Below are 25,563 nucleotides of genomic sequence, written 5' to 3'. Positions count from 1 at the left end.
AAGTCTTGTGCTCTTTTGGCCATTGCATGAGTAAAACATGCCTTATGTATTGAATAAGAATTGTAAATGAGACATATTGTATGTACAGGCAACTCTTTTTGTATATTGAATCATTTTTGTAATGTTTTTTCAGGTACCTATTGAATCAAATAAAAATGTTCAACATGAACTTACGAATTCAATCTGTCAATTTTTTTTTTTTTTTTGAGTTCTTGAATCCAAAATCGTCTCTCTAGAGGTTGTGAAGTGCTGCTGCAACCCATACCATACGCCTGGTTCTACTAGATATCTAGCAATTTCATCACCACTTTTAGTATTAAGAAATCATCTCATTCTAAGTGTAGAGCTAGCATACCATGGGAATCTTATTTCTGCTAGGATGAATTGATTTTACTTGAATGTTCTTATGGTGTTGCTTCATTTTGACTTCTTTGCTATTGCATCATGGTGTTTCCTTTTATTAGTATTTTTCGTATTAAGTCTTCTTTTTTCCACCTTTTATATCGCTATTTTATTATATGAAGATAAGATGTTGTTCTTATATACAGCTCAAGTTATCGAGTTTCCAAGATACTTCAGGGCCATGTGAGAGTATCATCAAATAGAAACCCATTTTAGGACTTTCTATACAGAAAAAGATGTGTGATAACTTTTCACTTTCTGAAATCTAATGTTCTAGAGCCAACCACCTTTCCAGCATTGTGCCCTTTGATTTCTTTCTAGATTTTATTGACGAATTTTCTTCAATTTGTTCATATCCTTATTTATAATAAAGCGCAAATTAGAAGTGACCCTACTTAAATAGCTTAACCAAGCCTAGTATACTCAAACATGGCTACAACAAGCATGTAAAATCATTTTTTTTATGGGTATTATCATACCATAGAGTTGGTCTTTTGATAAAGTAGAGATTACTAAAGTTATCAAAGTGTATGCATAATTCTTGGATAGCTGGTGCTAGCATGTGGATAGGAATAAATTGCATATGGTGAATAATTTTGTGACTATGCAAGCAACCACATTAAATGGATTACCTAAAATCCAGGTTCACATCATGAGTACTTGGGAATTCTACATTGTTGGAATCATTTAAATAGTGACTCTCAATCTACTTGATCAAGCATGCATCTATGATTGTCTATTAGTGGACCCTCTTGTGGGTCACTACCAATATTTTCATTAATCCATTAAAAACTACATGCCTTTTATTACAAGAGGAAGAATCATCTATCACCAGACTCAGTTTGTCTATGGTCCTTGGGGAATGAAACATGAAGACTTCTTTCCTATAATAATACAAGCAAAATACTAAGCTTATTACTTAAGTTATAAAGCTTACATTTGCAACTATCACTACTACTTCAAAAGCCAAACCTCCATTAAATTCTTCAAAACCAAGCTATCCAATAGAGAGCACTAAAATGACCAAGAACCATAGCAAAACCCATTTAAAACCCATCACACCTGTAACCTATGCAATGATAAATAAATGAAGAATATCTTGAGAAGAGGGATATCAACACCAACAAGCATAGAACTGGAAATAAGTGAAATTATATACATTTTCACTTGGAATAAAACTAGAAATAAATAATGATTATATATATTTCATGAACATTCCATGTATCAATAAATAAAGTCTAAAGCTCAAACTAACATTTATATTACATTCCAATTCAAAAGCCTCAAGAATCTCAAAATCTGAAGTTCAAATAATTGTTTACACGTCAACTAAAAAACAAAGTACATTCATTCCCATGCATCCCCCAACCTACTTCTAAACAAGAGAAAAAAAAGACCACATACTCTGAACTCCAATGCTGAAAATTTTTATCAAGATTAGCAAACCAAGTGGAGCTACTGGTGGATTAGTTTGCAAAGTTGCCAAATCAACATCTTCCCCCATTGATGCTTTTGAGCACCACTTCGTACATTATTGTGCTAAGAAAATGGATCGATCACCACTATCACAATCACATGCTCCTGTTGTAACTTAATTCTCATTTCACAAATTGTAAAGTAACAGATCACCACACCCTTGGCAATATACATAGCAGATCACCACACCCTTGGCAATATACATAGCAAAGATATTCAAACTAAACGATATTCAAACCAATAGAATCCACAATATACATTGCAAAGATATTCAAACCAATAGAATCCATAAAGTTTATATCTGTGTAGACACCCCATTTTTGCATCCGCCTGATTAATCAACTCGTCAACCCGATCGCAATGATTCCCAATGATGGATGTGTATTCCATTGCTTTATTTTGTTACCAGATATGTTTCAGAAATCCGGATGAGGTATCTCGAACTGACAAAACTTAGAAACCACGCTACGCTAGGTAAATACGACCCCAGAAACATAGAAATCATCATCTTGCAAACCAAAAAGAAGCTTCACGATAAAAATCACTAAAAATTGACCGAATTACCAAATACCCCTAACCTCAAAACAACCCTAGAGCCTACATTACGCTTAGGAAAACCCATTCAAACACATAAAATAATAAATCGAAACCAAATAAATCATTTCACCAATTTTAACAGAATTGACAAAATTACGAAAAATGCCCCTCATAAAGTTCACAATCATTTCACATAAAAATTTTCATAAATGACATAACATTCTCATTGAATTCCTTACGAAAAATCGATTCTAAAACATCCTAGAACATTAAAAACCGACTTAAAACGTGAAAAGTCCTCTCCGGGGGCAAAACGATAATTTCATAATTTTCATAATTAAAAAATTCGAAATTAATAAATAAAATATTAAATAATTAAAGTGAAACATTGATTAAATTAATTTAAAATTTTGAACCAAAGAAATCGATCAATCGGGCTCTCAAGCAAAATTGTTGAGGGTTCGTGAGATATTTCTTTAAGGACCCCTCCATTTGGGGGTCCAAAGAATTAAAGATATTTTAGAGCGGGGTTCTCCAAAATTTTAAAGTCAATCAAGCAAAACTGAAGTCAAGGTATTAAAGTCAATTAGTGAGACTGAAGTCAAAATTAAGTCAATTAAGCAAGACTGAAGTCAAGATATTAAAAGTCAATCAGTTAAGACTAAAGTCAAAATATTAAAGTCAATCAAATAAGACCAAAAGTCATAATAGAACTCTAATTAAATAATAACTCTATCTAATAAGAGAGTTCTAACTTAAAAACAATTCTACCTAAAATAATTTTAATTAAAACACAATTCTACCTAAAATAAGTCTAACTAAAACACAACTCTAATTAAAAGATCTCTAATTAAACACTAACTCTATCCAAATCAACCCCTAAAAACATCTATAAATAGAGGTGCTCACACCCTATTTTCGTATATAATCATAAACCCTAAGAGAAGTAGGTCTAGAAGCTCCCCTAGCCTCCCATAAACCCTAGTTTTGGAGCCCCAACTCCTTACCTAACATCCCCCCTTTAATTTTAGTCTAGAAAACCCCTAAAATCCCTCCAAACACCCCTAAATCCGCAACAAACTTGAAGAGTTCAGATTCAGAAACAAAGAGATACCTTGATCTAGGAGATCCGAAGTCAAATCCGGAGACAGAACGAAGCAAGGGAGTACAGTACAAGGAATTTTTTTTGTCAGATCTGAGGGAGCAAAATCCTTGCTATCGGAAAGGTATGTATTTTTTTATATTTATTTTTATCTAGGTTTTAGCAATGTAATTTACTTGGAAAGTTAGTAGAGACCGGCTTTGGCCGGGCGGGGTTGGTGCCTACACCTTCCAACCCCGTAACTTGATCCCCGAATTCAGATTTTTTATGGTAGATTAGTTCTTTTTATCCATGTTAGAGTCAGTTGGTTCCTAGACCACAATAACTAGGTGGCGACTCCCAAACCTCAAGGGTCAAAAGCGGATCCGCGCACCCCGCGGATCGAGGGCGCTTTCAATCTGCCTTAGCTTTACAAATAATTTTAGCACCAAAATTAAGAATGCTCTTCAAAAGCATCCTCATCTTGAAAAGTTACTGAACACACATGAAGATTTCTCATCCTATGGATCATGGCTAACCGAACCATCATCATCGTCTTCTACACAAGTCTCTCCACTAGTATGTCTAGAAAAATTGTCTTCTTTAGTTGAATTGTTTCTGCACTATCAATGGTATCGCTGCTCTCCACAAGCAAGATGATTGTTTCTGCGATTAAGCTTTCCACATAGATTTGTATCTGAAACAACAGAGAAAAAAAGTTATCTTAAAAGGGCTCAGTTAGGTAAATTTAAACTTAATTTCGAAAGTTCTATAACCAAAACAACATGATCATCAAAATAGGTAAATTTAAACTTCATTTATTACAAGAACATTCATAACAAAGAAGAATTGGAGACCACAATTGAGGGAAAACAGTCATCAAAAGACAACATTCATTGGCTCATCAAAGGTGACAATTTCCATGTTTTCTGTTTTTTGAATACTAATAACTTCCCTACACTTGCCTATGCAAGAAGGGATTCCAAGATACATGCCTGGGCTAAATTCACATATCATGTCTATTGATGGCCTTTATGCAGCTACACCACCCTGCTTAAGCACACCAAGATTGATGCTTTTATTGCTCCATATGGTAGATCATTTTCACAATAGGACGACCATACAAAACCAGCAGCAAAGGTCCTCATACTCATCCCAAAGATTTGCGGTCAGCTAACCAACAATAGAGGTAGTAACCAAAAGTACAATCCTTAAGAAAATTAAAACCAAGATCCGTAAGACTCATTTTAAAATGCAAAACAAAACAAAACTCACCTAGCTTTGTGAACAAGAGCTAAACACATTACCTCAACAAAACCCTAGTGTATGAGCCAAATGTTTCAGAACATTTACTAACCTGACGAAGGCTAAACGAACAGCCGTTCGTGTTCGTGAGATGGAGTTGCAGGGAGGAATAGGGTCCTGTTCGTGTTCGTGTTCGTGCGAGAGATGGAGTTTCACACACAATGATAGAGTGAGAGAGGTAGTCGCAGCGAGGAAGAGAGCGAGAGCGAGAGAGAATGAAAGAGCGAGAGAGAGGGTTTCAGTGAGAGAGAGAGAGGGTTTGATCAGGTTTAAGCGAGAGAGGCAGCATGAGTGAGTGAGAGAGTGAGAGAGGCAGCGTGAGTGAGTGAGTGAGTGAGTGAGAGAGTGAGAGAGAGAGCGAACGAGACAGAATGAGAGAGTAAGAACGAGAACGAGAGCGAGTGAGAAGAGAGAGAGCGAGAGAGAGTTCGAAGAGAAAAGGTTTGGAGTTCTGTTCGAACAGAACAGAGAGTTTTGTCCTGTTTGGTTTAAAGAGAAGAGGGATGTCAAAATAAAATGAATATATTTTGAGGATGGCACTGCAAATATATGTATAAATTTAAGTTTCGCTGAGATTAAATCGCGGCCGTCTGATGGCGTAATATCGAACGACCCATATAAGTTTGCCAATCCGTTTGCCAAAAAGTTAGCCAGCGAACGCTCCCCATATATATATATATATATATGGGTCCCGTTCGGCACCTTAAGTTTTACCACACACTTTAACAAACGCGTTTTGTCCTACATGGGTTAGAAGTTTTGGAATGGGCTGATTTTTGGTGAGGAAGATCTCTATGGTGAGGAGATCATCCTCACCAAAAATCAGCTCATTCCAAAACTTCTAACCCCATCAAAAATGATTTATAAAAAATGGACGGTCCATGATTTTTCAACTTGTAAACATGGGGCTAAACATTTTGGAATGGGCTGATTTTTGGGGAGGATGATCTCTATGATTAGAAGATCATCCTCCCCAAAAATCAGCCCATTATGAAATGTTTAGCCCCATGTTTACAAGTGAAAAATTGTGGACCGTCCATTTTTTGTAAACCATTTTTGAGAGGGTTAGAAGTTTTGGAATGAGCTGATTTTTGGTGAAGATGATCTCCTCACCATAGAGATCATCCTCACCAAAAATCAGCTCATTCCGAAACTTCTAACCCATGTAGGACAAAACGCGTTTGTTAAAGTGTGTGGTAAAACTTCGGGTGCCGAACGGGACCCATATATATATATATAATATATATATATATATATATATATATAGGGTCCCGTTCGCCACCCTAGTTTTACCACACACTTTAACAAACGCGTTTTGTCTTACATGGGTTAGAAGTTTCGGAATGAGCTGATTTTTGGTGAGGATGATCTCTATGGTGAGGAGATCATCCTCACCAAAAATCAGCTCATTCCAAAACTTCTAACCCCATCAAAATTGATTTACAAAAAATGGACGGTCCACGATTTTTCAACGTGTAAACATGGGGCTAAACATTTCGGAATGGGCTGATTTTTGGGGAGGATGATCTTCTAATCATAGAGATCATCCTCACCAAAAATCAACTCATTCCAAAACTTCTAACCCATGTAGGACAAAAAACGTTTGTTAAAGTGTGTGGTAAAACTTAGGGTGCTGAACATTTCCCATATATATATATCTTTGGTCCGTTAAAATGCTTGTTAAAAAGCCAACTGTGAGTCTCTGTCCGCCAATAACTTGTATAAAAGCCCAGTAATATTAACTTGTATAATATTTAACATGAATTAGAGTTCTCCATTATACAATGCTAGTAGAAGGCCAAGGCTGCAAGGAAAGATTAAATACCATTTGTTTGTGAGTCAAAAGAATTTCCCACATATTCTCTGCAGACATCTTCCACCCTTCAAACTTAGAATTATCAAATTTATATGCATCAACTTGAATCCTGTAATGAACTCGGGACCACCAATTCTTTCCCATTTTGAATATGTTGATGAAGTCCACCACCGGTGCTTCCTTTTCTCTTCTCTTGGAATATAATTTTCCTTCGTGTTGAAATTTTCCAAAAACTTCTTAGCACTTTCAATTATCTCATCTTGAGATAATTTATATATGACAACTGAAAAGTCCTTCGACGCAACCGTTCTGGGCTTCTTAAACCAACGAAAAATATTGTTTGAACTTGTACCTAAGGAGTTCTCACAGAAATCCATTTCAGTGCTATCGAGAACAGACATGCAAATATCTTCTGCAAGCACAGAAAGAAATTGTTCATCCGATGAGCTCAGAGTAGAGAACGCCGGGACCTGCTGATATGAAATGCATAAGAGAACTGAACCTATCAGTACCATGTGATCCCTGCAGGTTGGACAATATGATATTATGAAAATGAGTGGTAGACATTGAAAAATTAAAAAGAAGCATAATAGATAAGGAAGGGTATGTAACCTCTCTTGGATTTTCAAGATCTTCCATGCTTCGCTCAGCTCCAGGAGCAAATAATTCCAGTTATAAACTCCAAATACACTGCAAGACTAGTTGTCTAAATGCCAGGGCAAGTATATTTCTAGATGCATGCTGGACAGCATATCTTTAGGGAGAGTATTTCTTAGCTTCCTGGCCTTCTCTTTAACTTTTCTCGCTGGCATAAACTGTCAAGACAATTAAGTTTAGGTATTTTAGATAAAAAGTAATCATGTTACCGAACCCAATATTTTGAATAAAGCAAAACTATGATGATGATTATAAGTAAAATTAGAGACTTGAGGGGGGGGGGGGGGGGGGGGGGGGGGGGGGGGACATCTAACAAAGATCTGATTGGGCATGTAAAAAGCCTGTCAAGGATTCATTAAAAATCTTGATTCCTTTTGAAAATTAGATGGACTAGCAAACGATGAAATGTCATCCACCATAGTTTTTAGCAGTTTTATGAAGCCCGAATGTGGGCGACCCAATACCATTGTGATGTGACAGCCTAAGGTGCAGGAAAACTGCGCGGGTTTAAGCCTTAAAACCAAACAGCAAAACTAATAGCAGACAGCTGATATAATAAGAGATGGCTGGATTCAGGACATGAATATAACCCAAACACATGGAGGCATATGATATATGTTTTTTACGGGCAATTCACCAACTGATGGGCTTCGATATCCCCACACACGCACGCACACACACACCAAACTTTGGGAGATTTTCAGGACTAAGATATCCAAAGTAGATGTTAACAACTATTGAAAAAATCTCCACTTTCCTGCAACAGTTTCGAACACCCATGTTATGACCCCCAAGAAATATGTGCTTAACTTCCCGCCCCATTAACAATGTTCCTTTGGTGCATTAGTTGCAAGTCTTGGGTTCAAACTCACCAGGAGCAACCTGGGAAATGGCAAGCTGAGAACCCAGAAAGAACAGCACCAAAGTGAAAGGTCACATAGTGGGCACAAAGGGTGTTTGTGCAAGGCAGCCTGAGGAAAGGGCTAACCAAGGAACTTGAGGACGGTACCAAAGTGAAAGCCGACAAACAGTGGAACAAAGGCTACAGTGTGTGTTACCACAACATTAACACCTAGGTGCTTTTGGTGATTGGTTGGGTTCGTCTCAACTTCAAGAAATTATCATTTGAAACACATTCAATTACTACTTTTTCTTAAATGGGTAACCAAAAAATTATGAAATCTGTGAGCCACGTCCTTCTCCATTGTGCGACTGCTTCCTTGCTTTGATCTCATTTTTTTTTTCAGTTTGTTTGGAGTTGTGGAGCAAATTCCAAGGATGCTTTGGAGCATTTTTTAGTGTTGGTCACGGGGAGGGGAGGGGGGCTTCCACCCTTCAAAAGAAAGTTATGGTCCATCCTACCCTTTGCCATTTGTTGGGGCTTGTAGCGTGAAAGAAATGCTAAGGTGTTCAAGAATAAGGAGCAAGAAGTCCATGAGGTTATCATCAACATTCTAGGTCTTTTGTTTCATTGGAGCTCAGTGTTCATTGAAGCAAGAGGGAAATTTTTTGAAGACCACTTGGGGAGCTGGGATTGCGGTTGTAATCGTATGGGTAGTTTTTGTTCCTTGTTCTCTGTTGGTTTGCTTTGTTCCTTCTTTGGGGTTTTAGGTCAGCTCGCCTGTAAATAAAGCTTTTTTATTCACCAATTTTTTTTTATGAAATTGTTCATCTCAACCAACTTCGAAATTTAAGCAAATTACCATTTGAAACGCAAATACATTTAAATAACCATTTTTTCTTCAATGTGTAACAAAAAAATTATGAAATGGTTCGTCTCACCCAACATTGAAATTTAAGCAAATTACCATTTGAAACATAAATACAAATCAAATAACTATTTTTTCTTCAATGGGTCACCAGAAAATTATGAAATGGTATTGTCTCAACCAACATGGAAATTTAAGCAAATTACCATTTGAAACACAAACACATTAATAAATAAATAATAATAATAATAAATAAAAACTAATTTTCTTCAATGGGTAACCGCAAAGGTGTAAAATTTAACTCACCAATCTAGTTGAGACTGCGCTGTGCTCGTCCAATGGGCCCCGGAAAACCGTCTCCACCACCATAGTAGAAATGCCGGACACAATGTGTTCGTCCGCAGCTACACCTCCATCAGCAGCAGCAGCAGTCAAAGCTTGCTCGAAAGAAACATCTCCTATCAAATTCAGTCGAGCCATGTCGTTCTCGTAAATTGGAATGCCAGGTAGGCTCTTCTTCTCTTTGTCTCCATCAGATTCAGTGATAGATTGGAGGATTTCTTGCTCTGTCAAAGGAAGTGCTTTTGGGACAGAACAAGATGAGATGGAAATCGATTTTTTGGGAATTCTGATGGGGGGTTTTCTGAATAAAATTATGGGGTTTCTTGGAAAAAAAAAAAAGAGAGAGAGAGAGAGAGATTGGGAGAATGGGAGAGGCAGTGATCGGGTTGGAGGAGATTGCAGGAGAGGCAAGGACGAGTGAAGATGGTGAAGATATTTTGAACTAAAACCCTAAATTCGATTGGGATTTTAGGGCTTCTTCGAAGGTTTTTAGAGGGATTTGCAGCTTCACACTTTCGCAGAAAAAGCTTGCAACAAAGAGCATCTCCTATGGGCTATGGAGATGTTAAGAGGTGTCGCCTTTAACACACGTAGTAATTGGTAACTACAAACAAACAAACTTGTTCTCCTCTCATGATTTCAATACTCGGTTCGTCGTCTCTTCTCGTTCATAGAAAAGACCGAGTTGTTTCGGATGAGTCAACGACACAATTCATTTGACTCGATTTACATTGATTGATTTATATATATATAATTTTTTAATAAAATAAGATATAGAAGAAAATATTTAGTTATAAAATAATGTTTTATTTATATAATAACATTTAAATTCGAAAAAAAAAAATGTTTTTAATCAAAATTTCAGTTTACTCTGTCAAGATTTTCAAAATATCGTTTAAGACATCTCTTTTATCTCGTGAGATGATGTGAATGTTGAAACACCTTGAATATTTGTATCATTGTTGAACAAGATCGAGATGACTTAAGCGAGTCATCTCGATCTCGAAAGAATGTACATGTTAAATGTTAAGTTTAACATTTTTTTTTAATAAAAATTAGTTGAATTGAATATTTATGAGGTTTAACAAGAGGCTGGTCACAATTAACATAATTTCTAACTTCTTACATGTCGAACACACATTTTAACAAGTTCATTGGAGATATATGATTAGTTAAACTTAGTGGGTCTGATGCTAACAGACCCACTTATATGTACATTACGGAAGCTATAAGAGCTCTCACAGTAGTGTCTACTCCTATGGTTTTAAAACTCATTTTGACTTCTCATCCATGAACAAGACCAAGTCATCTCGTTCAAAAATGACACAATGGATTGACCTTTGAGAAACACATCAGGTTTGAGACGATTTGTCAACTTGTCTTATTCCTAACTAGTACTGAGACAAATAGGACAAGTCATCTTGGTCTCAGACGAGATTTAAAATCATGGTACTAGCTCCATTAACTCCATGGCTTCCATCTTAGTAGGAAAAAATAAAACAAGTCAAACTATTAGAGGCTTCGGGTAACGGAATTAAATTGGATTATACTTGATCCAGAGCTAGCAATGGTTCATATATATATATATATATGGGTCCCGTTATTTGGCCAACAGTTTGGCAAACATTTTGGCAAACACTTTTTCAAAACATGGGTTAGAGGTCTTGGAATGGGCTGATTTTTGGTGAGGATGATCTCTACGGTGAGGAGATCATCCTCACCAAAAATCAGCTCATTCCAAAACTTCTAGCCCCAGTTTACAAGTTGAAAAATCGTGAACCGTCCATTTTTTGTAAATCATTTTTGATGGGGTTAGAAGTTTTGGAATGGGCTGATTTTTGGTGATGATGATCTCCTCACCGAGAGATCATCCTCATCAAAAATCAGCCCATTCCAAGACCTCTAACCCATGTTTTGAAAAATGTGTTTGCCAAAATGTTTTGCCAAATTGTTGGCCAAATAACGCTACCCTATATATATATATATATATAATATATTACTTGGTTTGTTGATTCACTCAACTTAGAATAGGCTAATTTTTTGTGAGGATGATCTCCTCATCATAGAGATCATCCTCACAAAAAATCAACTCATTCCAAAGTTTCTAACCCATATTTTGAAAAATGTTTGGCACCAAACTTGACAAACTTTAGGGCTGCTGAACCGTCCCCATATATATATGTATGGGAGCGGTTCGACAGCCCTAAAGTTTACCAAGTTTGGTGCCAAACATTTTTTGTAAATTACTTTTGATGGGGTTAGAAGTTTTGGAATAGGCTGATTTTTTGTGAGGATGATCTCTACGGTGAAGAGATCATCCTCACAAAAAATCAATTCATTTTAAAACTTCTAACCCTAGTTTACAAGTTGAAGAATCGTGAACCATCCAATTTTTGTAAATCACTTTTGATGGGGTTAGAAGTTTTGGAATAGGCTGATTTTTGGTGAGGATGATCTCCTCATCATAGAGATCATCCACACAAAAAATCAGCTCACTCCAAAGCTTCTAACCCATATTTTGAAAAATGTTTGGCACCAAACTAGGCAAACTTTAGGGATGTCGAACTGTCACATATATATATATGGGAAATGTTCAGCAACAAACTAGAGATCATCCTCACCAAAAATCAGCCCATTCCAAAACCTCTAACCCATGTTTTGAAAAATGTTTTGCCAAAATGTTTATTGCTGAACGGGACCCTATATATATAGAGATCATCCTCACCAAAAATCAGCCCATTCCAAAACCTCTAACCCATGTTTTGAAAAATGTTTTGCCAAAATGTTTGTCAAAATGTTTGTTGCTGAACGGGACCCTATATATATATAAGGAGCGGTTCAGCAGCCCTAAAGTTTGCCAAGTTTGGTGTCAAACATTTTTTGTAAATCACTTTTGATGGGGTTAGAAGTTTTGGAATAGGCTGATTTTTTGTGAGGATGATCTCTACGGTGAAGAGATCGTAGAGATCATTCTCACAAAAAATCAGACTCATTTTGAAACTTTTAACCCTAGTTTACAAGTTGAAGAATCGTGGACCGTCCAATTTTTGTAAATCACTTTTGATGGGGTTAGAAGTTTTGTAATAGGCTGATTTTTTGTGAGGATGATCCCCTCATCATAGAGATCATCCTCACAAAAAATCAGCTCGTTCCAAAGTTTCTAACCCATATTTTGAAAAATGTTTGGCACCAAACTTGGCAAACTTTAAGGCTGCTGAACCGTCCAAATATATATATATAGAAGAAAATATTTAGTCATAATAATGTTTTAGTTATATAATAAACATTTAAATTCGAATAAAAATGTATTTTAATCAAAATTTTAGTTTACTCTGTTGAGATTTTCAAAATATCGTTTGAGACATCTCTTTTATCTCGTGAGATGATGTGAATGTTGAAACCCCTTGCATATTTGTATCATTGTTGAACGAGATCAAGATGACTTAAGCAAGTTATCTCGATCTCGGAAGAAATTTAAAATCATGTTTCATCTCCAATGTACATGGTAAATTTTAAGTTTAACATTTTTTTTTTAATAAAAATCAGTTGAATTGATATTTATGAGGTTTAAACAAAAGGCTGGTCACAATTAACATAATTTCTAACTTCTTACATGTTGAACACACATTTTAACAAGTTCATTGGAGATATTTGATTAATTAAACTTAGTGGGTCTGATGCTAACAAACCCACTTATATGTACATTACGGAAGCTATAAGAGCTCTCACAGTAGTGTCTACTCCTATGGTTATAAAACTCATTTTGACTTCTCATCCATGAACAAGACCAAGTCATCTCGTTCAAAAATGACACAATGGATTGACCTTTGAGAAACACATCAGGTTTGAGACAATTTATCAACTTGTCTCATTCGTGACCGGTACTAAGACAAATAGGACAAGTCATCTTGGTCTCAGACGAGATTTAAAATCATGGTACTAGCTCCATTAACTCCATGGCTTCCATCCTAGTAGGAAAAAATAAACAAGTCAAACTATTAGAGGCTTCAGGTAACGGAATTAAATTGGATTATACTTGATCCAGAGCTATCAATGGTTCATATATATATATATATTACTTGGTTTGTTGATTCACTCAATTTAAATTTGGGTTCGTGGTTCACCACTCTAGAATGAACTTGGTTTAGAGGTTTAGGTAGATATAATTCGTTTCTTGGTTTGTTTTGATTTTGTATATCGTTTGTTTTGGTTTTTTATAAATGTTCGTTTGCTTGATTTACTTGTGCGTATATATATAATTCAAGTGTACAAGTTATACATACAATTAGGATGTCAAAAATTTCAACTTAAATATAAATAAAATAATAAAATTACAGAAGTAAAATTTTGGATGTCGTCGATTCCTCAAGATTTACCTTCAATATGATCTTCATTGTTCTTAATGCACATAAACGATAAAAAATCATATAGAAAATATAATATAAAAAAAAGGGAAAAATGGAGAGAAGACAAAACACAAGGTCTACAAAATCTAGCCTTCTCTATTTTTTTTTCCTTTCTTGTTTTTACCTAGAAGTTTTCTTTATACAAATACAAAAGTCAAACCTTAAAAAGGAAAGACAAATCATATAGGATTCTTTACTAAATATATCATTATCTAAAAATAGATACTCCCCAATCAATTAGGAAACTTTCTATTTCTGGATAAGATTACAAATAAAATCAAATTCAAAATAGATTAATCAAAATCTCAAGATACGCATTAAATTTGACATGTGATCAATATTCGCCTTATTTACGTTGTGTCTAATCCCGATTTTACCCTCTACAAAAAAATTTAAATTTAAAATATGAACAATGAAAAACATATAATAAATTGTTTGTCTAACTTAATGTTTTGGTTCGCCAAACCCAACCAAAATTCGGTGGGTTCGTGATTCTCTCTCTTAGATTTAAGATTTTATGTGAGCCCAATCCTACTTATAAACTCTAATGTTGAGGTAATAACGTGAACCAAACTTTTGTAATGTTTGAATGGTGTGTTTTATTCTTTGATAGGGTGTGATAAACAATTTAAGAAATTGGGGTACTATAAGTAAAAATTGGGGTGCCAATAACATCTCTCTTTTATAATTATAAATATTAATTATGGGGGGTGGGGGGGATTTTAAAATGTATAGGAGTGGTGAGGACTATATGTGAAGATGTGGAAGTTGTAACATCTCTTGTCAAAGCAGAGAAAAACACCCATCCATGTCCAAATCACAACAACTCCTTCATTGACCTTCTATTAGTGCATTTGGGTGTGAATCGATTCGGTATGATTCAAAATAAAATGTATAGGAGTGGTGAGGACTATATGTGGAGATGTGAAAGTTGTAGCCTCTCTTGCCAAAGCAGAGACAAACACTCATCCATGTCCAAATTTCTACAACTCCCCATTGACCTTCTATTAGTGCATTTGGGTGTGAATCGAATCGGTATGGTTCAAAATAAAATGTATAGGAGTGGTGAGGACTATATGTGGATCTCTTGCCAAAGCAGAGACAAACACCCATCCATGTCCAAATCACAACAACTCCCCATTAATGCATTTGGGTGTGAATCGATTCGGTATGGTTCAAAATAAAATTCCGTTTAATGCATTGTAGAGCCAACAAATCCTACTCTTTAAATCGTATATGTTGTAGGTTTCATAGTTAATATTATTTATTGAATTTTGTTCGGAAAAAATTTGAACTCAAGACTTTATTTTCTCTTAGAGTGTGGTTGGTGTAAGGTTTTTCCATTTTTAGTAAAACCTTAGTTAATAGAACATTTTCCTTGTTTGTGATAATTGAAAAGTCAAAAAAAATTTCTCTTTAAGTGTTAGAGATAGCTCTATAAATATTTAATCCCACATTGGATAAATATAAGACTTTTGCTCAACTTTTAAATTTTCCTACACTACTAGTTGCTTGAGTGTGAGAGAGAAAAAGAGATTGGGCCTTGCACACACATGCAGGCCCAATGCGCAATAGGACCACAATCATTGTGTTTGAGGTCAACCTGTCTAGTGTTTAGCAATCCAACTAGTCAAGTTTTTTTTTTTTTTTTTTTCGTTCATAAAATTTTGTCCTCTACATTTATGTGGTATCCAGTCATATTTTTTACAAGAGGGATCCTGGTGGGGTTGTTTCAAATTGAGGGATTGGAGCAATTGCATCTTGGAGGAAACAAACTTAATTTGCGTGGCAACCTTAAGATCAATCCCAATTTTTTGTTGAAAGGATTATACTTGGGATCTTGTGGCATCAGTGGAAACTTTCTCATTGGATCTAAGTGACAATGAATTCAAAGGGACAATCGCTGAATGACTTCTTGATTTCAATCTCTCAAACATTTATCTCAAGGTCTTGAAAAAATAACCATTCCTCCCCCTTTAGTCTTTATGTAGAATTTAAGGGTATTTCAAGGAACCCACATTCGAGTTGTTAAGAAATAATTAATTTTCCAGGTCAACGATGTAGTTTTTAGTGCTCTAGAATTCAAATAAAAAATACTAAATCACATATTAATCACTCAAGGGCTTCATGATTTTTTTTTATTTTTTATTTTTTGTTAAATTAAATTACCATGGTATCCATTTTTTGGGTGCATTAGGGGATAAATGCAAGTTGGGTCCTGATGATCCGTACATGTTAGTCACTATTTAGCCACACTGTTTATGAGTTTTAAGTGACGCTCACATGACTCAAATTACAGAATAATACTTGCTTCAATAAATAATGAAACTACGGCCATCTAACGACTATTAAACCAATACCACAAGTCAAGCCATAATTCTCTCCCCAAATTATGGCTGGACTTATTCCTTCTTTATTATGTAATATTCTATAATTACTCTGCAGATATCCTTCTTTATTTTGTAATATTCTGTAAATATTTAGTTAACTTATTTAGATTAGGTTCTTGATTTGTATATACAGCAAACCTGTATAAATGTGACCACTCTTAATGAAGACAAAAAAACATTTTTACATTCAATACTTGTGTAAGATCTTGATGTTAAACCAATACCACAAGTCAAGCCATAATTCTCTCCCCAAATTATGGCTGGACTTATTCCTTCTTTATTGTGTAATATTCTATAATTACTCTGCAGATATCCTTCTTTATTTTGTAATATTCTGTAAATATTTAGTTAACTTATTTAGATTAGGTTCCTGATTTGTATCTATAGCAAACCTGTATAAATGTGATCACTCTTAATGAAGACAAAAAAACATTTTTACATTCAATACTTGTGTAAGATCTTTATAGTATCAGAGCCCTAAGGCATACTCTGCTTCTCTCAATTTCAACCATGCCAGAAACAAATAATGTCACAGTTATGTGTGGAAATACCACCTCCACTCCATCTTCATCTTCAGTCATCGCCTCTTCATCTTAAGTAATCTCTATCAACACTGCCACGTTAATTCCACATTAGCTATCCAAAGGAGAGAATTATGGCTTGACTTGTGGTATTAGTTTAACAACGACTTTAAAGCTCTCTTGTTGACTTCCCCACACCTAACACATACTCTGGGGACCAATGCCAATCTCAAGCCAAAAAAAAAAAAAAAAATTCAAAGAACAAAACCCTTTCAAACTACCCAACGAATTTTTGAAATTGATCCAAGACAAGACAACTTCACTTACTATTAAAGAAAATGTAACAAGAGTGGTGAGCACCATATCTTGCCAAAGTAAATCAATAGAAAGCAATCAATCAATGGCCAAGTCACAACCACAACTCCATCGCTCTTCTCCTTACTTCTTCATCTTCTTCTTCTTCTTCTTCTTCTTCTTCACAAGTCTATGTCTATGCTGCCCTGAGGATCATGAACAGGCTCTCCTCCAATTCAAATCCATATTAATTGGAAATCATGACAAGAGCTTCTTGTACAACCCTTTGGATTTGGACTCTTGGGTCTCCAATTCTGATTGTTGTCGATGGAATCGTGTAAACTGTTCTACTCTCCTTTCTTCAAGACTAGTCGAAAGCCTTGATCTCTCCACTATTATCAGGAGTTCCACTGTTGGAGCTTTGACACCACTCTTTCGTATAAGAAGCTTGACAAATCTGAATATATCTGGGAATGGAATGCATGGAGAAATTCCGACAAACAGCTTTCTCAACCTGACTAGGTTGGTTTTTCTCGACTTGGGTTTTAATAGATTTAATGGCTCTATTCCTTCTCAAATATTTGGTCTTAGAAATCTAAAATTTCTTAATCTGGGTTCAAATTTTCTAAGTGGAAACTTGACTAGTGAAGTGGGACATCTTTTAAGCTTGAGAGAGTTGGTTGTGTCTTACAACCATCTATCTGGAAAGATCCCTACGGAGATCGGAAACCTCAATCAATTGCAGAATTTGGAGCTCCATAATAATGATTTTTCTGGCGGAATCCCGACATCACTTGGCAACTTGTCGAAGCTCGTTGATTTGGATCTCAGTAGCAATGGAATCACAGATGGAATCCCAAGCTCAATTTGGCAGAATCTAAGGGATCTACAGTCCTTGAAGCTTCAAAACAATTCTCTTTCATCAAATATTCCAATTGAAATTGGCAACTTGCCCAACCTTCTTCATCTGGACCTCAGTGACAACAACTTATCAGGTAAAATTTCAGTAACTCATTATTAACTTGGAAATCCAATCCTTGATTTAACAAATAATTTTACTTTTTTACAGGAGGGATCCCGGTGGAGCTGTTTGAAATTGAGGGATTGGAACAATTGCATCTTGGAGGAAACAAACTTAATTTGAGTGGCAACTTGAAGATCAATCCCAAATTTTTGTTGAAAGGATTACACTTGGGATCCTGCGGCATCAGCGGAAACTTTCCCAGTTGGCTGTCCAACCAGAAAGATCTTTCTTCATTGGATCTAAGTGGCAATGAATTAGAAGGGACAATCCCTCAATGGCTTCTTGATTTCAATCTCTCGAACATTTATCTCAACAACAATAATCTCACAGGTTCCCTCCCTCCTCGTCTTTTCAAACCTAACTTGGAAATGATTGATCTTTCAAACAACAATTTTATTGGCCAACTTCCGAAGAACATCGACTATGCGACCAATCTTCGAACCCTATGGCTAGATCAAAATAATTTTTCTGGTTCATTGCCACATTCCATGACAAGGTTGCACAACTTAGAACGACTAGACTTGTCTAAGAACAACTTTTCAGGTGACAAAATTCCTAAATTCCCTTCTTTGTTGTGCGTTGACCTATCCTCCAATAAATTCTTTGGAGAAGTTCCAGTGAACTTTGGAAAGAATGTACGTACACTCGGGTTTGGAGAAAATAGATTCTCAGGCCATTTACCAGAGACTTTTTCTACAATGGAAAACCTAATATACCTTGATCTCCGTGACAATGAAATTTCTGGTGAGGTACCAAACTTCCTCTCTCGATTATCAAGATTAAAAGTTCTAATCTTAAGGGGAAATCACTTCCACGGGTCAATCCCCCATCTTTTATCCAATCTAACTAATCTTCAAATCCTCGACCTTTCCAACAACAATCTCAATGGAGAAATCCCACAGATGTTTGGAAATCTCACAGGGATGATTGATGTTTTTCGTACTCCAATGTGTATCTTGCCAAAACATAGAGGAAGTAGCACAAAAGTACAGTGGAAGAGCATGGTTCAAAGTCTCTCTAGTGATGACCTATATATATACAAGTTGCTAGACTTGTCAAGAAATCAATTGTCGGGCGAGATCCCATCATCTTTAGGTTGTCTTAGAGGTCTTAAATCACTCAATATTTCATATAACAAACTCTTCAGTGGCATCCCTGCGAGTTTTGGAGGATTTGAAAATCTTGAGAGTTTAGACTTGTCACATAACAAGCTTTACGGTATAATTCCACAAACATTCAAAAATATGAAACAACTTACTAAATTGGATGTAAGCAATAATGAACTTGAGGGTCAGATTCCGGAGGGTAGCCAAATGGATACAATGATCGATCTCAATTCTTATGCTAACAACAAGGGGTTGTGTGGGAAACAAATTCAGGTTCCATGTCACACACTGAGTCCACCAAGTTATACAGCGAAGAAGGAGGAGGAGGAGGAGGAGCCATGGTTTTTGTGGGAAGGCGCATGGGTAGGATTTCCAGTTGGATTCTTTTGGACAATATCAATTTTTTACTTAATCAAAATTTTCACTCAAAATCCACAAAAACGTCAACTGGGCAACCAATGCTTCTAGTAACAAAATGAGATAAGGATTTTAGCAAATGCCTTCAGCGAGAATTATGTCTGTGTTAATGTTATAATGAACTACATACTGAGAATTCATGTTGTATTTGGTATAATGATGTAGTATATGTATATTCATATATATGTGAATGTTTTATCTACTAATCCAAAGATTAATTAAGTGGTCAATATGCCATATTGCATGGTGTGACATTATCTACGCTACGTGAATGTAATATATGATGGATTGCTTAAAGCTGTTTTTATTTTTATTTTATTTTTAAAAAAACTTCTTTTTTTTATTGTTTTTCATGAAGACTTGTATTTGGTTGTTAAATCCACGTGATCATTGACATTAACACAGATCTCCTAGACAATAGGGATCATTAAACATTTGTCTTTTTGATCACATAGAATTTTGATTCTCTCTACAATTCTATTGCAACCCAACTAACAAAATTCATTTTTTTTATTTTAATGTAATTCAATTTTTAAGATAACTTAGAGATTAATAAATTAACATTGTAATTGAATAAGACATCTTAAAATCTCTTTTTGATCACACATAGAGTTTTTGTTTTTTTTTTTTAAATAATGTTTTAACGTTGAGTTGGGACCAAAAACTAATCAAATTAGCTGAACCATGGTCAGATCCTCCTTCAATATGGTCGAAATGATTTCTTTTTATATATACTATGGTTGTATGTATATTTGAGATCTTTTGGATCTCCATCATATATATATATAAAAAGCTTGGGAGACAAAATTTGTCCTATATGACTTAAAATTTTGGATTAGTTTGATTTTTTATGTAGATGATCTATATGGTAACGAGATTATCCTCACAAAAACTTTGCCCAATCTAAAACTTATAACCCCATCAAAAGTGATTTACAAATTAACGATAAAAAATTGATAGTCCACCACTTTAAATCACTTTTAATGGGGTTGAAAGTTTCAGATTGGTTTGATTATTGTGAGATGATCTCTTCACCATAGAGATTGTAGACACCCTATTTTGTTCGGATCAAATCTGAGAGATCAAGAAAACACACGAAAGATGGATTTGGTTTAAGGAAGCACGCACAAGACCCATGAACTTTGCCAAAAAGTCCATACCCAACTCCTAAGCACATGTGCATTTAGGTGGACATATGCCACTACCACAATCAACTTCCCAAACCTAACCTACCTATGCCATTTGTTACCACTACAATACACCCACTACCCTACTTTACACCTTACCTCTACCACTCTGTTGCAAATCCTCATCATCTCTCCATTAAAAAAATACTTATATTATCACAATCAATCTCCTAAAATCCTAAGGTAAATTCCATTTCATCCCTCATACAATTGAAAATTTTAAAAGAATAATAAAACAAAAAGAATGTTATTTTCATTTGTTTTTATAGTTGAATCATTTTACCTCATACTCTATATAAATTCCCTCCCCTCGACCTAAAACTCTACCAAACTTTCTACTTATCTCTCTCTCTCTCTTCTCAATTATTTTTTTAACATAAATACATCACCAATAAGAAAAAAAATAAAAATTTCAAAAAGAACTTGAAAGAAAAATCAAGCATCAAGATGAGTCAATCTTTTCATGTATTTTAGTCAAAAAAACTTGAAAAATGAAGACAGGTGGATTTTACTAACGTTAAGCTCAACACTTTCTATTTTTGGGTTCAACATTTTTATTGTCAAATTTGACATTTTTTTTTAAATTGTTGAACTCAACAATAAAAAGTGGTGAGCTCGACAATAAATAAAATTGGTGAGTTCAACAATAAATAAATTTTGGTGAGGTCGATAATAAATAATATTTGGGAGCTTGACAATAAAAATGTTGAGCTCGATAATGAATAAAAAGTGGCAAGCTAACCATTGTATGTATATATTTTTTGAATCTCGATTTCGTTCTTCATTTTTTGTTTTAAATCGTTGCAATAAATCAAAAAATACATCTAAATGTTCAAAATTAGAAGTGTATCATTTTCATTCGTCATTCACGATTAAAAATCGTTGAAAATGATTGGAATCGCGGTTGAAAAATCTAAGCATGTGAAGAAGATGAAAAAAGGTAGATTAGGTATTTCAAAATATTATAACCTGCCATGGGGTTGAGGACCATTAAGAAAAGAAAGTTTTACTAAATGGCTTATCAAGCAACCGCCCAAAACTCAGGGACTAATTAGAAAGAAATCCCTCCGCCTGGGTCCTTCAGTAATTTTCTATAAAAAAAAAATATCTAGTTTTGGTCCGTTAAAATGCTTGTTAGAAAGCCAACTGTGAGTCTCTGTCCGCCAATAACTTGTATAAAAGCCCAGTAATATTAACTTGAATAATATTTAACATGAATTAGAGTTATCCATTATACAATGCTGGTAGAAGGCCAAGGCTGCAAGGAAAGATTAAATACCATTTGTTTGTGAGTCAAAAGAATTTCCCACATATTCTCTGCAGACTTCTTCCACCCTTCAAACTTAGAATTATCAAATTTATATGCATCAACTTGAATCCTGTAAGCGGGTACATACTCGCTTGTCCATGTAATGAACTCGGGACCACCGATTCTTTCCAATTTTGAATATGTTGATGAAGTCCACCACCGGTGCTTACTTTTTGTTTCTCTTGGAATATAATTTTCCTTTGTGTTGAAATTTTCCAAAAACTTCTTTAGCATTTTCAATTATCTCATCTTGAGATAATTTATATATGACAACAGAAAAGTCCTTCGATGCAACCCTTCCGGGCTTCTGAAACCAACGAAAAATATTGTTTGAACTTTTACCTAAGGAGTTCTCACAGAAATCCATTTCAGTGCTATCGAGACAAGACATGCAAATAGGTTCTGCAAGCACAGAAAGAAATCGTTCATCTGATGAGCTCAGAGTGGAGAACGCCGGGACCTGCTGATATGAAATGCATAAGAGAACTGAACCTATCAGTACCATGTGATCCCTGCAGGTTGGACATTATGAGATTATGAAAATGAGTGGCAGACATTGAAATATTAAAAAGAAGCATAATAGATAAGGAAGGGTATGTAACCTCTCTTGGATTTTCAAGATCTTCCATGTTTCGCTCACCTCCAGGAGCAAATAATTCCAGTTCAAAACTCCAAATATGCTGCAAGACTACTTGTCTAAATGTCAGGGCAAGTATATTTCTAGATGACATGCTGGACAGCATATCTTTAGGGAGAGTATTCTTAGCTTCCTGGCCCTCTCTTTAACTTTTCTCGCTGGCATAAACTGTCAAAACAATTAAGTTTAGGTAATCATGTTGCCTAACCCAATATTTTGAATAAAGCAAAACTATGATGATGATTATAAGTAAATATTAGAGACTTGAGGGGGGGGACATCTACCAAAGATCGGATTGGGCATATAAAAAGCCTGTCAATGGATCATTAAAAATCTTGATTCCTTTTGAAAATTAGATGGACTAGCAAATGATGAAATGTCATCCACCATAGTTTTTAGCAATTTTATGAAGCCCGAATGTGGGCGACCCAATACCATTGTGATGTGACAGCCTAAGGTGCAGGAAAACTGTGCGGGTTTAATTAAGCCTTAAAACCAAACAGCAAAACTAATAGCAGACAGCTGATATAATAAGAGATGGATAGACTCAGGACATAAATATAACCCAAAAACATGGAGGCATAGGACATATGTTTTTTACGGGCAATTCACAAACTGATGGGTTTCGATATCCCCACACACGCACGCACACACACCAAACTTTAGGAGATTTTCAGGACTAAGATATCCAAAGTAGATGTTAACAACTATTGAAAAAATACTGATAAAAAAAACAACTATTGAAAAAATCTCCACTTTCCTGCAACAGTCTCTAACACCCATGTTATGACCCCCAAGAAATATGTGCTTAACTTCCCGCCCCATTAACAATGTTCCTTTGGTGCATTAGTTGCAAGTCTTGGGTTCAAACTCACCAGGAGCAACCTGGGAAAGGGCAAGCTGAGAACCCAGAAAGAGCGGCACCAAAGTGAAAGTCGGGGAAAGGTCACATAGTGGGCACAAAGGGTGTTAGTGGAAGGCAGCCCGAGGAAAGGGCTACCAAGGAACTTGAGGAGGGTAACAAAGTGAAAGCCGACAAACAGTGAAACAAAGGCTGCAGAGTGTCACCACAACATTAACACCTAGGTGCTTTTGGTGATTGGTTGGGTTCGTCACAACTTCAAGAAATTATCATTTGAAACACATTCAATTACTACTTTTTCTTAAATGGGTAACCAAAAAATTATGAAATCTGTGAGCCACATCCTTCTCCATTGCGCGACTGCTTCCTTGGTTTGATCTCATTTTTTTTTCCAGTTTGTTTGGAGTTGTGGAGCAAATTCCAAGAATGCTTTAGAGCATTTTTTAGTGTTGGTCACAGGGAGGGGGGGAGGGGGGGCCTTCCAACCCTTCAAAAGAAAGTTACGGTCCATCCTACCCTTTGCCATTTGTTGGGGCTTGTAGCGTGAAAGAAATGCTAGGGTGTTCAAGAATAAGGAGAAAGAAGTCCATGAGGTTATCATCAACGTTCTAGGTCTTTTGTTTCATTGGAGCTCGGTGTTCATTGAAGCAAGAGGGATATTTTTTGAAGACCACTTGGGGAGCTGGGAATGCAGTTGTAATTGTATGGGTAGTTTTTGTTCTTTGTTATCGGTTGGTTTGCTTTGTTCCTTCTTTGGGGTTTTAGGTCAGCTCCCCAGTAAATAAAGCTTTTTTATTCACCAATTTTTTTTAATGAAATTGTTCGTCTCAACCAACATCGAAATTTAAGCAAATTACCATTTGAAACGCAAACACATTCAAATAACCATTTTTTCTTCAATGTGTAACAAAAAAATTATGAAATGGTTCGTCTCACCCAACATCAAAATTTAAGCAAATTACCATTTGAAACATAAACACAAATCAAATAACTATTTTTTTTTCAATGGATCACCAGAAAATTATGAAATGGTATGTCTCAAGCAACATGGAAATTTGAGCAAATTACCATTTGAAACACAAACACATTAATAAAAAATAAAAAATAAAAAATAAAAAAACTAATTTTCTTCAATGGGTAACCGAAAAGGTGTAAAATTTAACTCACCAATCTAGTTGAGACCGTGCTGTGCTTGTCCAATGGGCCCGCGAAAACCGTCTCCACCACCATAGTAGAAATGCCGGACACAATGTGTTCGTCCGCAGGTTCACCTCCATCAGCAACAGCAGCAGTCAAAGCTTGCTCGAAAGAAACATCTCCAATCAAATTCAATCGAGCCATGTCGTTCTCGTAAATTCGAATGCCAGGAAGGCTCTTCTTCTCTTTGTCTCCATCAGATTCAGTGATAGATTAGAGGATTTCTTGCTTAGTCAAAGGAAGTGCTTTTGGGGCAGAACAAGATGAGATGGAAATCGATTTTTTGGGTATTCTGATGGGGGGTTTTCTGAAGAAAATTATGGGGTTTCTTGGGAAAAAAAAAAAAGAGATTGGGAGAAAGGGGGAGGCAGTGATCGGGTTGGAGGAGATTGCAGGAGAGGCATGGACGAGTGAAGATGTTGAAGATATTTTGAACTAAAACCCTAATTTCAATTGGGATTTTAGGGTTTCTTCGAAGGTCTTTAGAGGGATTTGCAGCTTCACACTTTCGCAGAAAAAGCTTGCAACAAAGAGCATCTCCTTGGGCTATGGAGATGTTAGGAGGTGTCGCCTTTAACACACGTAGTAATTGGTTCATAGAAAAGACCGAGTTGTCTCGGATGAGTCAACGAGACAATTCATTTGACTCGATTTAGATTGATTGATTTACGGGAAATGTTCAGCAACAAACATTTTGGCAAAACATAGGTTAGAGGTTTTGGAATGGGCTGATTTTTTGTGAGGATGATCTTTACGGTGAGGAGATCATCATCACTAAAAATCAGCCCATTCCAAAACTTCTAACCCCATCAAAAATGGGCGGTCCACGATTTTTTAACTTGTAAACTGGGGCTAGAAGTTTTGGAATGAGTTGATTTTTGGTGAGGA

General features: G+C 35.7%; 3 protein-coding genes across 4 annotated transcripts in view; 1 reads left to right on the top strand and 2 right to left on the bottom strand.

Moving 5' to 3' along the window:
• Window positions 1-9,973, bottom strand: part of LOC147390466 (deneddylase) — a 34,189-nt gene extending 24,216 nt beyond the window's left edge. Inside the window, exon 1 of the mRNA XM_086459723.1 lies at window positions 9,290-9,973. Within this exon, the coding sequence (XP_086315849.1) occupies window positions 9,290-9,463 (174 nt within the window). The 5' untranslated portion in view covers window positions 9,464-9,973. The remainder of the gene's footprint in view (window positions 1-9,289) is intronic.
• A 6,739-nt stretch (window positions 9,974-16,712) lies between these two features.
• Window positions 16,713-19,767, top strand: LOC147390465 (uncharacterized). Its single transcript, XM_086459720.1, has 2 exons — window positions 16,713-17,931; window positions 18,006-19,767. Exons 1-2 carry the CDS (start codon window positions 16,863-16,865, stop codon window positions 19,532-19,534), a joined length of 2,598 nt encoding a protein of 865 aa, XP_086315846.1. The 5' UTR covers window positions 16,713-16,862; the 3' UTR covers window positions 19,535-19,767.
• Window positions 19,768-21,801: 2,034 nt separating this feature from the next.
• The window catches only part of LOC147390460 (uncharacterized), a 37,667-nt gene continuing 33,905 nt past the window's right edge, over window positions 21,802-25,563 (bottom strand). The window contains exons 1-3 of one of the 2 annotated variants that reach the window (XR_015183153.1): window positions 24,646-25,219; window positions 22,582-22,784; window positions 21,803-22,491 (exon numbers count right to left, since the gene is read on the bottom strand). The gene's annotated coding sequence lies outside the window, so the exon portion shown is untranslated. Of the gene's footprint in view, window positions 22,492-22,581; window positions 22,785-24,645; window positions 25,220-25,563 lie in introns of those variants that run through there. The other variant, XR_015183154.1, reaches the window with a different exon arrangement.

Source organism: Akebia trifoliata, chromosome 11, assembly GCF_017979445.1.
Source record: "Akebia trifoliata isolate Shusen 1 chromosome 11, ASM1797944v1, whole genome shotgun sequence".
NCBI lineage: Eukaryota > Viridiplantae > Streptophyta > Magnoliopsida > Ranunculales > Lardizabalaceae > Akebia > Akebia trifoliata.
Note: the sequence above shows the minus strand (reverse complement) of the source record. Positions and strands in the feature narration are given on the sequence as shown.

Coding starts and splice junctions, on each gene's coding strand:
- LOC147390465 (XM_086459720.1), top strand. CDS start 16,863: ATGCCAATCTCAAGCCAAAAAAAAAAAAAAAAATTCAAAGAACAAAAC. Junction 17,932..18,005: donor CAGTGACAACAACTTATCAG/GTAAAATTTCAG, acceptor ACTTTTTTACAG/GAGGGATCCCGGTGGAGCTG.